This window comes from Tachyglossus aculeatus, chromosome 23, assembly GCF_015852505.1.
Source record: "Tachyglossus aculeatus isolate mTacAcu1 chromosome 23, mTacAcu1.pri, whole genome shotgun sequence".
Lineage (NCBI taxonomy): Eukaryota > Metazoa > Chordata > Mammalia > Monotremata > Tachyglossidae > Tachyglossus > Tachyglossus aculeatus.
The window spans coordinates 16,471,751-16,489,000 of NC_052088.1; the positions used below are offsets into that span (position 1 = coordinate 16,471,751).

General features: G+C 42.3%; 2 protein-coding genes across 11 annotated transcripts in view; both read left to right on the forward strand.

Moving 5' to 3' along the window:
* Positions 1-8,782, forward strand: part of ZFYVE16 (zinc finger FYVE-type containing 16) — a 66,526-nt gene extending 57,744 nt beyond the window's left edge. For 7 of the 8 annotated variants that reach the window (XM_038765470.1, XM_038765469.1, XM_038765472.1 and 4 more), the window contains 4 exons: positions 760-922; positions 4,079-4,184; positions 4,585-4,752; positions 6,755-8,782. In XM_038765470.1, the coding sequence (XP_038621398.1) occupies positions 760-922; positions 4,079-4,184; positions 4,585-4,752; positions 6,755-6,916 (599 nt within the window). In that variant the 3' untranslated portion in view covers positions 6,917-8,782. The remainder of the gene's footprint in view (positions 1-759; positions 923-4,078; positions 4,185-4,584; positions 4,753-6,754) is intronic. The other variant, XM_038765473.1, reaches the window with a different exon arrangement.
* A 3,286-nt stretch (positions 8,783-12,068) lies between these two features.
* Positions 12,069-17,250, forward strand: part of FAM151B (family with sequence similarity 151 member B) — a 52,487-nt gene continuing 47,305 nt past the window's right edge. For 2 of the 3 annotated variants that reach the window (XM_038765656.1, XM_038765655.1), the window contains exon 1: positions 12,095-12,135. In XM_038765656.1, coding sequence (XP_038621584.1) covers positions 12,111-12,135 — 25 coding nt within the window. In that variant the 5' untranslated portion in view covers positions 12,095-12,110. Of the gene's footprint in view, positions 12,136-17,250 lie in introns of all 3 variants that reach the window. The other variant, XM_038765657.1, reaches the window with a different exon arrangement.

A 17,250-nucleotide genomic window follows, 5' to 3' on the forward strand; every position in this document is an offset into this window, starting at 1 on the left:
ACCCCCTTGCCAACCTTCCACTGAACCTTTAGGATATTTTTGAACATACATTGCTGACATCAAAGACCGAACATAATATAGTGCAGTTTTATACCTGTGCAGAGCAAAGATGTTCCAGATGGGACTATTCCCAGAAAGCCTATTATTCCCTTTAGGTTCAAAAATACAAATTAGAAGTTGTTTATTGGGAAGTCACCAAGGAAAATGCCTAAAATTTTCACTAGAATACGGATACGTCTTGTAGGGTGGAGGGGCTAATAGGGAGCAATGGAAAAAATATAGAGGTTGCGGAGAGGTCACCAAAAAGTATGAGGGACTGTCGAATTACAATTGAAAGACTCTTGAGTATAATTGAATTCTCCCTGTTGATAGATTTTTTCCACATAAACATAATAACTAGACGTGATTAAACATTATTGCGTTTCCAAAAGCTGTAATTAATCAGCAGAAATATAAATGTTCCGGATGCATAAAATTAGTTAAAATGAATCTCCGCTTCTATTCCTAGTGATCACCAAAAATAGTTTTAAAAAAGAAAGTCCATTAAAGTTACAGATCTTATATTATTGCATTTGCTAAAGTGACTAATAAATATTTTGCCCTTTTCCCCCTGAAGAAGTATAGTGAAGAAGAAAAATGCTTTATTGCGATGCTTTCAAATTCTGCAATGGTTTAAACACAAAGAAAAATGTATTTTGACAATGTCTGCAGTGCTCTCATTTTTTTTTTAGCAAAAAGATAACAGAGTTTTCTTTCTAGATGGCTTAATGGTACAGATAACCCCAGAAACAATGGAAGGCTTACGGCAAGCTTTAAAGGACCAAAAGGATTTTAAAATAACCTGTGGTAAAGTGGATGCAGGAGATCTGAGAGAATATGTAGATGTCTGCTGGGTGGAGAATGAAGAAAAAGTAAACAAAGGGTATGATTATCTTGTTTATAAAACTTAATGTGTTGTGAATTCTTGTAAAATTAGAAATCGAAAAGTGAGTTAAAACATATTATGCTGTAATTCACCCATGCTGTTTCAAGACATTGTCCACATAGCCCTAGGAATAAACTCTCCTGAACAGAGCACGTGCCAGGTGGATTTGGGAGTGGGGCAAATGGTAGCAACCAGTCATATTTATTGAGCACTTACTGTGTGCAGAGCATTGTCCTAAGCTTGGGAAAGTATAATATAACAGAGTTGGTAGGCATGTTTCCTACCCACAGTGAGCTTAGAGTATAGAAGGGGAGACAGGCTTAAAAATACATTAGGGATGTGTACATAAATGTTGTGGGGCTGAGGATGGGGTAAATAAAGGGTATAATTCCAAGTACATAGGCTACACAGAAGGGAGAGGTAATAGAGAAAATGAGAGCTTAGTTGAGGAAGGAGGTGGTCCACAATATTAAAGGCAGACAAGAAGTCAAGGATGGAGTAGAGCCTGTTGGATTTGACAAGAAGGAGATCATCGGTGACCTTTGAGAAGACAGTTTGGGTGGAAGCCAGATTTGATGGGGTCAAAGAGAGAGAATCAGAGGAGCGGAAGGAGTGAGCCCATTGTTGGGTAGGGACCGTCTCTATATGCTGCTGACTTGTACTTCCCAAGCGCTTGGTACAGTGCTCTGCACACAGTAAGCACGCAATAAATACGATTGAATGAATGAATGAGAGGAGAGGAAGTAGAGGCAGTGAGTATAGACACCTTGCTCAAGGTAGCCTAGAGCTACATGGTATTTTTGTCTCACTGCCAAACCATAAGCCTCTAAAGAGGACACTTTTGTATGTATTGCTTCTCTGATAAGTAGGAACATCCCACCTAGATGACCTCAGTATTCTAGGTTTTTTGTTTTTTAATGCACTCACTAATACAACTCTAAATGCTTGGGGGCTACAACAGAAGTAAAGACTATAGCCTCAACCCTTGAGGGTTTTACAGTCTAGTGGTAGAGACACATATATGTTTCTACATCCAGTGGGGCTTAGATACAACTTATAACCACTAAAAGTTTGGAAAAATAAGTGTATCTAAATTGCAGGCATTCTTGTTATAACCCAGTAGTTGTATTCTTGAAACCCTCATGCTATCAGAAAAATGTCTCTGAAGAGGTCACTTTTGTATGTATTGCTTCTCTGATAAGTAGGAAAATCCCACCTAGATGACCTCAGTATTCTAGGTTGTTTGTTTTTTTTTAATGCACTCACTAATACAACTCTAAATGCTTGGGGGCTACAACAGAAGTAAAGCCTATAGCCTCAACCCTTGAGGGTTAAGGGTTAAAGGGTTAAATTAAAGCGTTAAGTGAAAAATGTTCGAAACAATTGAAAGTTCAAGGCATCTGTCACAGTGGGAGAAATTCAAGAAAGTTGTAGAAGAAAAGCTGCCTAAACCTGTTTCAAAAAGCCTGCATTGCCTAGCCCTTCTTTGATGCTTCTCACTGGTTATCGGCCCCTTAGAGAACCAGTTTTCTACTGCTTCAAGTCAGTTTTCAGTAAGCAATGAATTTTATATAGCTTGTTACTAATAAGCACTGCCAAGTGATACCCTAATTCTGCTTGAAACAGACAAGCAGAGCTACGTCATAACTACTTTGCAGCCATGTCGTTGTAGCTGAGTTCTTCCTTACACTCTATTCAAAGTGCCAAAAATGCCTGTATACATCAAGAATACCTCCGGGAGAGGGTGGATTCTCAGGAGGGCTTCGAAGATGGGGAAAATTAAAATTGCAGTCTGGTGCATTTGAAGATAGGGGCAAGGTTAGAGGTAGAGCATATATATTCTGTAGGTTCACAACTTGTCATCTCATTGGAAGCCTTCAGAGTCTTATCATCACTCCCTCTCTTCAGCCTCCTTTTCTCCTTAAGGAAGTTAGTTGATGGAGAACTCTGTAGAACATTGATTCTTAGCACTGGTTTTGAAAATGTACTTCAAGATACTCAAAATGGACTGATCCATCATCCTATTATTAAAACCTAGTTTTAGCCATTCGTAAAACATTTCAGAGTATCAACCAAGAAAAGTGAAGCATTTAAATAAAAATTGATAGCTTGTCTGGCTTCTGAAAACAAATTAAGGAAGCCCTGTTTTTGCTCCTTGTCTTGAAAATTGCACCATCTGACCATTAGCATGTTGAATCATACGTTTATTTTCCATCCCATTGCATTTATTGAAATTTGTTGAATTGGTTGAAATACTGGTAGAAACAGGAAATGATTTAAAGAAGGATTAAAGTGATGAAATATGGGTCCTGTCATTGGTGCTAATTTTTCGTCCTGACTGTGGGGGTGAGGAGGGCACCGAGAGAATTGGAGTGTAGGTTTTTTCAACCATGATGGGAAACCCTCTGATCTTGTCAGAGACCTGGGATGAGGAAGGCTAGAAGTCCAGCTCAAAAAGGTATGGGGACAATTGCCTGAGTAGAATTAGCATCTTTGGATCCTATTAAAGAAATAGAGGTAGTGAAGGCTAAGGAGTGAATTACGTCTTAAAGGATTTTTAGGAAGAGAATGCCTATGTTTATGAGGAGAATGCTAATGTTCTTCAGTTCTCTGGAGGAAAGATCAAGAGGAAATGAATAGGCTTAAATTAAACAGTGGATGGATTGGAATTAGGCATAAGAAATAATTTGATTGTCAGGCTGATTAAAATATTGGAATAGGCAATCACAGGAGGGTATGGAGTCCTCCTTCCCTTCCCCACAGCACCTGTATATATGTATATATGTTTGTACATATTTATTACTCTATTTTACTTGTACATATCTATTCTATTTATTTTATTTTGTTAATATGTTTGGTTTTGTTCTCTGTCTACCCCTTCTAGACTGTGAGCCCGCTGTTGGGTAGGTACTGTCTCTATATGTTGCCAACTTGTACTTCCCAAGCACTTAGTACAGTGCTGTGCACACAGTAAGCGCTCAATAAATACGATTGATTGATTGACTGGAGTCTTTTTGGAGGTTTCAAAAGGGATAAAGAGTTTACCAATTGGTCCGGATGTTGTTCTCCTGCCTGGAAGCAGAGAGTTGACCAGGTGAACTTTCTGGATCCCTTCTAGCTCTGGCTCTTACACAGTACAATTATGTTTTATAGCGTTACTAGTTGGATCGATGGAAAATCAATGGAAGGCATTCCAAGTGAAAGAATATATCAAGAAGCAGATTTTGAAACTGATGAGAAACTTGTAAAGTGTACTGAGGTAACTGCAGTATGTTTGCATTTTTCTGAATTATGTTGGATTTTGAAATGTATTTCTATAATTTACACTTAATGATTTTACTGAAAGTTTGTTATTTTAGTCTAATTGGGAACAATTCATTTCTATAATGAGTTTTATTTAAAGTGTTTGCTAGTTTATTTTCATTCAGTATTACTACACGGTAGTGAAATTAAAAATAAATGCTGGAGAATACATCAGCCCAATTTGTTATGCCACTATTTGTCTTAAAATATTTTCAGTTTAGGCTGTAAACTGTTAAAGCTTGTTGCTAAAGATAGCACTAATGATTCAAGTCAAAAGATTCTGTTCATTTTTAAGTCTGCTAATTTTGGTCATATATTCTGAACAAAAACTTGTCTTCTGATTCAATGAATTTCAGGTATTTTATCTGCTGAAGGACCAGGACCTGTCCACCTCGGCAGCTCGTTATCAGTTTGCTAAAGAAATCGCAATAGCTTGCAGTGCTGCTTTTTGCCCCCATCTGAAAACGCTAAAGAAACACGGAATGAATAAGATAGGGCTCCGAGTCTCCATTGATACTGATAAGGTAATGTGTACGTTATATTGAAAACGGATTTGTGAACATAAGCCAGAACTTTGTCAAAAAATTTAAAGATTATTCTTTAGCTGTTTCAGGTCACTTTCACCCCACCTTTCATCCAACCAAAACTGCACTGTACTTTTTCAGTTAATAGATCAATCAATCAATCAATCGTATTTATTGAGCGCTTACTGTGTGCAGAGCACTGTACTAAGTGCTGGTCCTGAAACACTAGGCCAGAAGCAGCGTGGCTTCCGGGAAAGAGCCCGGGCTTGAGACTCAGAGGTCGTGGGCTCTAATCCCGGCTCTCTCACTTGTCAGCTGTGTGACTTGGGGCAAGTCACTTAACTTCTCTGGGCCTCAGTTACTTCATTTGTAAAATGGGGTTCAAAACTGTAAGTCCCAAGTGGGACAACCTGATAACCTTGTATCCATCCCAGCGCTTAAAACGGTGCTTGGCACATAGTAAGCGCTTAACAGATACCAACATTATTATTATTATATGTTGCGGATCTGTACTTCCCAAGCGCTTAGTAGAGTGCTCTGCACACAGTAAGCGCTCAATAAATACAATTGAATGAATGAATGTGACCTTGGCCAGGTCATTTGACTTCTTTATGCCTCATTTCCCTCATCTGCAGATGGTGATTCAGTATCAATCAATTCAATCAATCGTATTTATTGAGCGCTTACTGTGTGCAGAGCACTGTACTAAGTGCTTGGGAAGTACAAGTTAGCAACATACAGAGACAGTCCCTACCCAACAGTGGGCTCACAGTCTAAAAGAACAGTATCTGTTCAGGATTATTAGTAGTAGTAGTAGTAGTAACTCTAAAACTGAAGCAGAGTTTCAAGTTTATGTTGCCAACTTGTACTTCCCAACTGCTTAATGCAGTGCTTTGCACAAAGTTAGCGCTCAATAAATACGATTGAATGAATGAATGTTGCCAACTTGTGCTTCCCAAGCGCTTAGTACAGTGCTCTGCACACAGTAAGCGCTCGATAAATACGATTGAATGAATGAAAAGCAGAGTGGCCTAGTGGAATAGAGCATGAGCCTGAGAGTCAGAAGGACCTGGGATCTAATTCCAGCTCCACTACTTGTCTGCTGTGCAACCTTGGGCAAGTCACTTCACTTCTCTGGACCTCAGTTACCTCACCTGTAAAATGGGGGTTAATGACTGTGAGCCCTATGTGAGGCAGGGACTGTGTCCAAACCGATTAATCTGTATCTACCACAGAGCTTAGTACAGTGCCTGGCACATAGTAGGCACCTAGCAGATACCAATGGGGTAAAAAAAAATCTTGTTTGAGCATTTTAGCATTGTAGTAATGTCTTTGTAAAGGAGTTTAATCATTTTTTGTAACTAACTTCCAACTTTAAAATTCAGTAGTAGCATTAAATATTAACCTTAAGGTATTTTTTTAAAAAAGCCAAGTGAATTTTTGGAATTAAGGTTCCAATTTGCGTACTGCAGTCCAAGCCCCATCGCCTGTCCCTTGAACCAGCGGGTCCACAGCATTTGACCACAGATGTTAGAGGTAGCCACGGAGTCGCTGAGCAGGGCTCATCCCTCAACTCAAGCGCTTAGTACAGTGCTCGGCACACAGTAAGCGCTCAAATACAATTGAACGACTGAATGAACTCCCACTTGTTGAGAAAGCAAAAGTTGCATTTGACCCTGGTGAAATCATCCTCATCTTCAGTGGGAAACGGCCTTTTGAAATTTCTCTTCTGCGCTGGTATTTGGGACAGTAGCAAAAATGCCAATCCATTGAGGAATGAGAAATTTAACCACCGCCTCTTCCTCAACAACAATGTGTCTTGTTGGAAAAAGTGATGTGTTTCTGAATAAAGCCTTTCTTGCTGTCTGCCAAGTTAAATGTAGCTGTTAGAATTGGGAAATTTTTTTGTATTTTTATAATCCAGAATGTCAGAGAAATATCTCCTCGTTTTAAATGTATCTTACCAAGAATGTTGGTTTCTTTTTTTTTTTTTTTCCCCTAGGTTGAATTTCAGGCTGGATCTGGAGGCCAGCTTCTTCCTCAACGTTATTTAAATGACCTTGATAGTGCTCTGATACCCGTGATCCATGGGGGCATTTCCAACTCCACTTGTTTGCCAATAGAAATGGAACTTTTATTTTTCCTTATAGAAAATCTTTTTTAGTCGAAATTAAGCATAATATTTTTATTTGCATACAAATGAATTAGAACTAACCTCAGCACCAACTAAGTCTGTAAGAACACTAATGTAGATAGGTTTGATTATTAAATGTTTAAGCTAGCTTTTTAGGCAGATTTGCTTAAAAAATCCCTAACACTGTATAGGATACATCATTTAAAAGTTTAAGGTTTCCAAGGTTTCTGAAACTTTACACTTAATACAGGTCGTGAAAAAAGGCAAGGACTCGTTTTCTCTGAGTAACCTTAATGTAACAACTCTGTCAGTTTTCACGCTAAACCAAAGTATCTACACACAGGACTATACCTCTTAATCTACACCACAGGTTTTAATGAAAATTCATTCTCAAATGTAACAAAAATTGGAGCAGCAGTTTTGCACATATATGAAAATTAGGTGAGACTTTAAAGGATCAACTAGAAATGCACGTTAATGGCACAGAACTGTTCCAACATTTATGATAGTGTCACATAAAAATTTTATAAAGCTTCTAAAGCTGATATGTAGTCTCTGTGACAGTGATCTGTCTTCGTAACTAGGTCTCTGAACAGAGATCAGGATTTTTGCCTTTATTAATAAAATTTTGTATTTGGGGTATTTCTGGTTAAATGAGACACTTCAAATAATTGTCGGTGCTTTAGCAACTTGTACTTCTACATATGAATATGTTGTTTTTATGTAGGGATCAGATTCAGTCTGTTTTTATAACGGTGTCTTTAATAATTTATAAATGGGAATATTTTTGTACCAATAACCTTTCCCTTCCTCCCCCCACACTCAAATGTACCACTGTATCTTCGACTTCCAAGAGTGATTGACAACAAGCCAGATGACCCTTGAAGTAGTCGTCATGTAGCAATAAATGAAGCATATGAAGTGAGGTTTCTTCTGCTCCTTTCTCGTTAATCTTGGAAACTCTCTGGCACCCTGTTTATTTTCAGGGAAAACAGTGTATTAAGTGTGACTTTTCATTAACTATGGGTTCTGCATATTTGAAATTCTTTGTATAGTACCTATTTTTATATTTGGGGTACAGACAGGGAACCTCTCTAAGTATTTGAATTTCACATGGAGTTTGTATCTTGAGTTCAGAGATCCGGTGAACCCTCATCGGGTTTGAGAAAACCGTGCCTCTTCTGTTTACCACAAACGGAACAAACAACAAAACTGCAGTAATGAAGTAAAAGATGCATTTCGAAGTGTGACTGTTAAACAGGCTGTGAGAATCCAGTTATCTAGATGCCTTTTTGATTCTTGTGTGGAATATGTATGTTTTTGTATCAAAAACACTCCTTGTATAGTTTGAGCAAAAACAACACTCTGTAAAAAGGAAAATAAAACTTCCCACAAACACTAATGACTTGAAGACCCAAGTCAGGGTTAAGACTCAGGATCCAAGATCTCAGGCTAGAAGAGACGGGGGATTAAATTTAAGGTACTCAATTTCTGTGAATCACAACCTCTAATAACTAGCCAAAGACGTGACAATGAAGTAACTAGCATTCTGCTAACAATAGGAATTAGACGATGCTCAGCCTTTCAAAGATAAAGTGAAAAGGCAACACACATTGATTTACGAAGTATAGTTATATATGGTAAAAGCAATTCCGTACTAAACTGCATCTGTTCTCTTTTTGTAGCTAATGTTTTCTATAAGTGGTGGCAATGTCCGGTGAATAAAAGAGCTATATTTATTTTCACGATAACCAAAAGAACGGTAGGGCTCTCTTCCTATCCAGCAGAGCTTTAAGTTGCTTTGAAAAAAGTCTATGCATATTATCAAACTGGCTTGAGTGCCTAATGTGATTCTTCTTGGTAAAATTAAAGTAATATTCTTTGAGGGCATGTTCACAAGTGACTTTACTCTTTGATTTTGCGTCCTGTATTGAATGCATTTGTTGAGCTGTCACTTCATTATGCTCTGTACCCAGTTCATAAGGTTAGTTTATAGTTTAGCTATAGTAGGAAGAGGGTGTCCTTTTATGCTAATTGAATCTCCTTGCCTCTTCTTGGATCTTCCTCCCTCTCTTCTGTGAATGTTTATGGTTCTCGATTAGTTTAGACTTGCTCCAGAATGAAGTAGAAAAAGGGTGATCATAGCTTGGAAGCAAAAGTCACTTCCCATGTAATTTATATAGAGGTCAGGTTATGTGAAGCAAAATAGGGCTCATTTCCCCACACTCACATGTTAAGTGGACATATTTTCAAACAGCTGTAGTATTCCAGAACGGCTGTAATTTTTCAGCCTATCGAGGTGGGATTTTTGAACGAGAGAGTGTGTGTGTATGCATTGAGTGGCAACTGCTATGCTCAGTGCCTCTCCCTTTATCCCCACTGCCACCCTCCCAGGACCACCATGAGGCTCAGCAGGATAGCAGTAGGGGGTCAAGGACTGAAAATCCAAAGTGCTGCTTGCTGTCTGGACATTTGGGGTTAGTTATTGATCATCCAAGCATACATGCAGCCATCAGGATTCCAAGGAATGACTCCCTTCGGTCACACGTGTTCTGTGGTTCCACACGTTGCCTTGATCGGCATGACACTGTCCTCACCAGATCTGGTTTGGTGCCAAGGGTTAGATTTACCTAGGACAGATTCCAGACAGAAATGAATACTTCAAGCAGAAAAAAAAATCTCCCCAAATACTTATCTCATTCAGTCATTAGCCAAAGTCCTTAGCTTCTTCCCTAGGCTTAGTTCAGTTGTAGGGTAAATATTTAGGGGAGGTCCATTGTTGATGAGGCCCCTCTTCATTATTTAATAAATGCAATGGCAACAAAAATTCAAATATCAGTTAGTCCTAAGAAACAAGTTCCCTGGAGAGGAGCCTCAGGACAGCTTGCCCTAGTGGATAAAGGATGGGCCTGGGAATCAGAAAGGTTTCTAATCCTAGCTGCGCCACTTGTCTGCTGTGTGACCTTGGGTAGGTCACTGGACTTTTCTTTACCTCAACTCATCTTTAAAGTGGGGATTAAGACTGTGAGCCCCAAGTGGGACAGGGACTGTGTCCCAACTGATTATCTTGTAACTACCCCAGTGGTACCTAGCATGTAGTAAGTGCTTAACAAGTACCATTAAAATAAATTAAAAAAAAACCCTAGGGTGCTGTGGCTGATTGTGGGATAGATGTGACCGGGGAAAGTGTCAACTGTGTTGCTCATGACTGAAAAGCCTCTTGTGTCCAAACCCAATCTCCATTCATTCATTCAATCGTATTTATTGAGTGCTTACTGTGTGCAGAGCACTATACTAAGCGCTTGGGAAGTACAAGTTGGCAACATATAGAGACGGTCCCTACCCAACATTGGGCTCACAGTCTAGAGTGAACCCACTGAAACTGGTGAGTATGGGGAGCCCACTGTGAATTATTCTTTGATTGTGGTGGCCAGTGTGGGAAAATACAAGTAATATTCATCTGTCAAATGGGAGTTAAATACCTTCTCTCCCTCTTAGACTGTGATCCCCATATGGAACAGACTGTGTCCAATCTAGTTAGCTTGGTATAGTGTTCGGCACATAGTGTGTCCTTAAATACACCACAATTATTCGAGCTGCACTTGCACAATTAATCAGTAGTGCTGAGTAGTGTTGTGTGTCAAGCCCTGTACTAAGTGCTTGGGAGAGTACAATAGTTGTAATAACCTTTAAGAAGCTTACAAGCTAACAGAGGAGACTGTAAATAACAATGGGCAAAGCAGACAGTTTAGAGATGTGTAGGTAAGTGCAGCAGGGGGAGGAGTGGGAGAAGGGTATCTAAGTACTTAGGTGAGAGGAGATATTGTAAATAACAAAGGGCAAAGCAAACAGTTTAGAGATGTGTAGGTAAGTGCAGCAGGGGGAGGAGTGGGAGAAGGGTATCTAAGTACTTAGGTGATGGGTAAGTACTAAAGTGGCAGGAGAGGGGGAAATAGGGTGGGGAGTTGGGAGACTGATAAGGGAAGGCCTCCTAGAGGAGATGGGATTGCAGGAGGGCTTTGAAGATGGAAGCACTGGTCTGCCAGAATTGAAGGGAGAGCTTGTGCTTGATGCAAAGAGGAATGGGTAACTATTGGACAGTGTTGAGACCAAACAATGCAAAATTGCAAAACAAGTGCAGGGTGGCAACAGATAGAGACGGGCCCTACCCAACAGCGGGCTAAGCGCTGGGGAGGTAACAAGGTAATCAGGTTGTCCCACGAGGGGCTCACAGTCTTCATCCCCATTTTACAGATGAGGTAACTGAGGCCCGGAGAAGTGAAGTGACTTGCCCAAACTCACACAGCTGACAAGTGGTGGAGCTGGGATTTGAACCCACGACCTCTGACTCCCAAGCCCGGGCTCTTTCCACTGAGCCACAGTGCATATATGTTTGTACAGATTTGTTACTCTATTTTACTTGTACATATTTACTACTCTATTTTGTCAATGATGTGCATCTAGCTCTACTAGATGCAGCGTGGCTCAGTGGAAAGAGCACGGGCTTTGGAGTCAGAGGTCGTGGGTTCGAATCCCGGCTCCGCCACATGCCTGCTGTGTGACCTTGGGCAAGTCACTTCACTTCTCTCGGCCTCAGTTACCTCATCTGGAAAATGGGGATTAAGACCGTTAGCCCCGCGTGGGACAACCTGATCACCTTGCATCCCCCAGCGCTTAGAACAGTGCTTTGCACATAGTAAGCGCTTAACAAATGCCATCATTATTATTATTATTACTTCTCTTTATTCTGATGACATCTGTCCACATGTTTTGTCGTCCATCTCCCCCTTCTAGAACGTGAGCCCGTTGTTGGGTAGGGACCTTCTCTATATGTTGCCAACTTGGACTTCCCAAGCGCTTAGTACAGTGCTCTGCACACAGTAAGCGCTCAATAAATAGGAATGAATGAATGAATGAATGAATGAATGAATGAATGAATGAGCACACAGCCTTCTCGTAGGCGCCGCTCAATACAGGCCACGGTTTGGAGGCGACAAGGGCGACGGTCTGCGCAGGCGCACAAGCCCCTCTCGTCGGGCCCCGCTCCCGCCAATCAGCGTGGAGCGGCTCCCTCCCCGGGGCGCCTGCGCAGAAGCGCCCGCCCGCTCCGCCCTCAACTGCTTCGTCATCCCCACAGCCAGACGACGGAGCGGAGTCATTCTACTTCCGGCCAGCCCGCGCCCTCGCCGAACCGCTCCGCGCCTGCGCAGTCGGCCCCGTCACCATGGAGGCGGCGGTGGGTGGGCCTGGTAAGATGGCCGCCCTCTTGTCTTTTCCTGTCAGGATTGGGTCGGGCCCCGTCAGGATCCCGGATCCCAGAATCTCAACGGGCAGGATGCAGCGTGGCCCAGTGGAAAGAGCCCGGGCTTGGGAGTCAGAGGTCATGGGTTCTAATCCTGCCTCTGCCAATTGTCAGCTGGGTGACTTTGGGCAAGTCACTTCTCTGGGCCTCAGTTCCCTCATCTGGAAAATGGGGATGAAGACTGTGAGCCCCCCGTGGGACAACCTGATCACCTTGTAACCTCCCCAGCGCTTAGAACAGTGCTTTGCACGTAGTAAGCGCTTAATAAATGCCATTATTATTATTATTATGCAGCAGCGTGGCTCAGTGGAAGAGCCCGGGCTTGGTAGTCAGAGGTCATGGGTTCAAATCCCGGCTCTTTCAATTGTCAGCTGGGTGACTTTGGGCAATTCCTTTCTCTGGGCCTCAGTTACCTCATCTGGAAAATGGGGATGAAAACTGTAAGCCCCCCGTGGGACAACCTGATCATCTTGTAACCCCCCCCCCAGCGCTTAGAACAGTGCTTTGCACATAGTAAGCGCTTAATAAATGCCATTATTATTATTATGCAGCTGCGTGGCTCAGTGGAAACAGCCTGGACTTGGGAGTCAGAGATCATGGGTTCAAATCCTGTCCCTGCCAATTGTCAGCTGTGTGACTTTGGGCAAGTCACTTCTGTGGGCCTCACCTCATCTGGAAAATGGGGATGAAAACTGTGAGCCCCCCCGTGGGACAACCTGATCACCTTGTACAGTGATTTGCACATAGTAAGCACTTAACAAATACCATTATTATTATTATTATTATTATTGTTATTGTAACCTCCCCAGTGCTTAGAACAGTGCCTCTTCCTTCTAGACTGTGAGCCTGCTGTTGGGTAGAGACTGTCTCTGTTGCCAACTTCTACTTCCCAAGCGCTTAGTACAGTGCTCTGCACACAGTAAGCACTCAATAAATACGATTGAATGAATGAATGGATGCTTTGCACATAGTAAACGCTTAATAAATGCCATTATTATTATTCTGCAGCAGCTTGAGCAGCAGCGTGGCTCAGTGGAAAGAGCCCGGGCTTGGGAGTTAGAGGTCGTGGGTTCTAATTCTGACCCTGCCACTTGTCAGCTCTGTGATTTTGGGCAAGGCGCTTCTCTGGGCCTCAGTGACCTCATCTGGAAAATGGAGATTAATAATAATGATGGCATTTATTAAGCACTTACTATGTGCAAAGAACTGTTCTAAGCGCTGGGGAGGATACAAGGTGATCAGGGTGTCCCACGGGGGGCTCACAGTCTTCATCCCCATTTTACAGATGAGGTATCTGAGGCACAGAGAATAATAATAATGATGGCATTTGTTAAGCGCTTACTACGTGCGAAGCACTGTTCTAAGCACTGTGGGGGGATACAAGGTAATCAGGTTGTCCCACATGGGGCTCACAGGCTTCATCCCCATTTTACAGCTGAGGGAACTGAGGCCCAGGAAGTTATGTGACTTGCCCAAAGTCACACAACTGACAAGTGGCAGAAGCGGGATTAGAACCCACGACCTCTGACTCCCAAACCCAGGCTCTTTCCACTAAGCCACGCTGCTTCTCCACGGCAGTCAGTCTTAATCTCCACTTTACAGATGAGGTAACTGAAGCAAAGAGAAGTGGAATGACTTGCCCAAGGTCACACAGCAGACGAGTGGCAGAGCTGGGATTAGAACCCAGGTCCTTCTGACTTCCAAGCCTGGGCTTTATCCACTAGGCCAATGCTGCTTCTAAACCAGGAGCACCTCTGTGAGTCTTGTAGAGGACTCTTCTGTCACAAGGCACCCAGCGCTAAATTTCACCACCAGTGAATCTCAACTAGATAGAACAGAGGGAAGAACAGCTAGCAGAGGATAATAATAATAATGGCATTTATTAAGCGCTTACTACATGCAAAGCACTGTTCTAAGCACTGGGGAGGTTACGAGGTGATCAGGTTGTCCCACGGGGGGCTCACAGTCTCCATCCCCATTTTACAGATGAGGGAACTGAGGCCCAGAGAAATCCAGTGATTTGCCCAAAGTCACACAGCTGACAATTGGCGGAGCTGGGATTTGAACCCATACCTCTGACTCCAAAGCCCGAGCTCTTTCCACTGAGCCACGAGAATGGTTTCGGTCCATTGGCTACGGGACCAGCATACTTATAATAATAATGATGGCATTTATTAAGCACTTACTCTGTGCAAAGCACTGTTCTAAGCACTGGGGGGGTTACAAGGTGATCAGGTTGTCCCATGGGGGGCTCACAGTCTTCATCCCCATTTTACAGATGAGGTAACTGAGGCACAGAGAAGTGAAGTGACTTGCCCAAAGTCACACAGCTGACAACTGGCGGAGCCAGGATTTGAACCCATGACCTCCGACTCCAAAGCCCGTGCTCTTCCCACTGAGCCACGTTGCTTCTGTTTCACATGAGGTTTGTAGTCTAAGAGGGAGCAAGGACTGTTTTTTAATCCCCATTTTACAGGCGAGGAAATTGGGGCACAGAGAAGTTGTGACTTTCCCAAGGTCACACAGTGGGCAGGTGGCAGAGTCGGAATTAGAACTCAGGTCTCCTGACTCCCAGTCCTGGGCTCTTCCATCGGGCTTCTCAGTCATCATCATCATCAATCATATTTATTGAACGCTTACTGTGTGCAGAGCACTGTACTAAGCGCTTGGGAAGTACAAGTTGGCAACATATAGAGACAGTCCCTACCCAACAGTGGGCTCACAGTCTAAAAGGGGGAGACAGAGAACAAAACCAAACATACTAACAAAATAAAATAGAATAGATATGTACAAGTAAAATAAATAAATAAATGAGTAATAAATATGTACAAACCCAAGCATTCTAATTGCCTTTGTTGGAGACAAAATACTGGGGTAATTGGGCCATTGGTCCGATACAGTAATGGCTTTTTAAAATTTTCTAACCCCTTGGCATGTGTTTAAAAAGTGATTTTCTCTTGCCTTAAGTACAGAATGAATCAATACCAAAGTTATTACTTGGTGGTTATGGTATCTGCTGGGCACTATTATGTTACAGTGTTGAAAGAGTTACTTACTCTCCTTGGGAAGCTAATCTACCATAAGACTTTTACAATTTAGGCACCGGGGAAGCAAACACAGCCTGGGCCTGGCCTTCCCCCCCCCCCGCCCCACAATCGTTGTGCCTGTTTACTTGTTTTGATGCTTTTTTTAATATAAATTTTGTTTTGATATAAATTAATGAGGTCAGACATGGTCCCTGTCCCGCATGGGGCTCACAGTCTAAGGAGGTAGGAGAACAGGCATCATCATTTTACAGTTGAGGGAACTGAGGCACGGAGAAGTGAAATAATAATAATAACAATAATAATAATGATGGCGTCTACATGATGATGGTATTTACGCGTTTTGTTTTGTTGTCTGTCTCCCCCTTCTAGACTGTGAGCCCCGTTGTTGGGTAGGGACCGTCTCTATCTGGTGCCGACTTGGACTTTCCAAGCGCTTAGTACAGTGCTCTGCACACAGTAAGCTCTCAATAAATACGATTGAATGAATCAATCAATCAATCGTATTTATTGAGCGCTTACTGTGTGCAGAGCTCTGCACATGTGCTCTGCACATAGTAAGCGCTCAATAAATACGATTGATTGATTGATTGCAGAGCACTGTACTAAGCGCTTGGGAAGTACAAGATGGCAATATATAGAGACAGTCCCTACCCAACAGTGGGCTCACAGTCTAAAAAGTAAAAAATGACTGTCTCCCTCCTAGACTGTGAGCCCGTTGTTGGGTAGGGATTGTCTCTTATTTGTTGCTGAATTGTGCTTTCGAAGCGCTTAGTACAGTGCACTGCATGCAGTAAGTGCTCAATAAAGATGAGTGAATGAATGAATAGAGAGAGAAGAGGCAGGGCTTCTTGTCTAGTGGGGTAGCCTGAGGGCCGTGCTTTGCCCCACTCCTCTCTCCCTCTGTTTTGGACTTCCTCAGACTCACTGCCAGCAGGGCAGAAGGGGTTTTCCATTAGCTTCTGGAAAAGATGGTAACAGGGTCAAACTGAACCCATGAGGAAGGTTACTGGGACTGTCGCTCCCTGTATTATGCAAAGATAACCTTGTTTCCTTCCCTTGGTGGAATTCAATTCAGACCTGACTCCGTATAAGTTCCAGGTGGGCAGGAATTGTGTCTACTAACTCGATGGTACGCTCCCCAAATGTTCAATGCACCACTCTGCTCCCTGGTACTCAACAAATACCAATCAATCCATCAATCGTTTGCCCAATACCATTCATTGGTAGATTGATTGACAGGGGAGGTAGCAACACTCTCAGATTTGGCTTGGGCCATCTTGGGCTATGTTAACCAGTCCCCAAAATTTCAGCCCACAATTGAGGCACTGGCACATTAAGCCTTGTGTGGGCTTCGATTTATCCCACAAAACTTTGGTGGAATTACAGGACAGAGCTTGATCTGGAGTGAATAGCCTGAGAGATAATATTGTGATTATGGTACTCATTATTTCCGTATTCTCAGATTCTCTCAGGTACCTTTGGAAGGACCGTCAACCCTTGGAGGCCACTGGGAAACAATCTTGTGATTTGCAGTACTGTATTATAATTTCCAGATATTTTGGGGGCCATCCTAGCTATACCTCTGAAAAGGACCCGAGGTTACAGTACTTGCCTCTGCTTGTTAATGTGAGGATTAATTTCCTCAGTTGAAAAGTGCTTTAAATGTACAAGGGGTTATCTCCCTTAAAAAGGGTATTTGTATGTTAACTGCAACTTGTAAAAGCGTTCGGTGTCCTCGAGCGAAATGATCTTACCGAGCTGCAGCATTTTATGGAGTGGTTTTAGGGTCAAGGGTCTTTATAAAAAGCTCAAAGTGCCTGTTCTAGAAGAGGTAGACTAGCATTCTCTTTGAGTTCTCAATTATAGAAACAGATAACAAATTGAGATATAACATATTCAGGCCACTGGGATGCAATTAGTACATGTGGCTAAGTGGGCACAACAAGTGCCTTGAAAGGCTTAATCCTCTTCCTAAAGTGCTTAAATTTCTACAGGGAATGAGCTACCACTGAAGA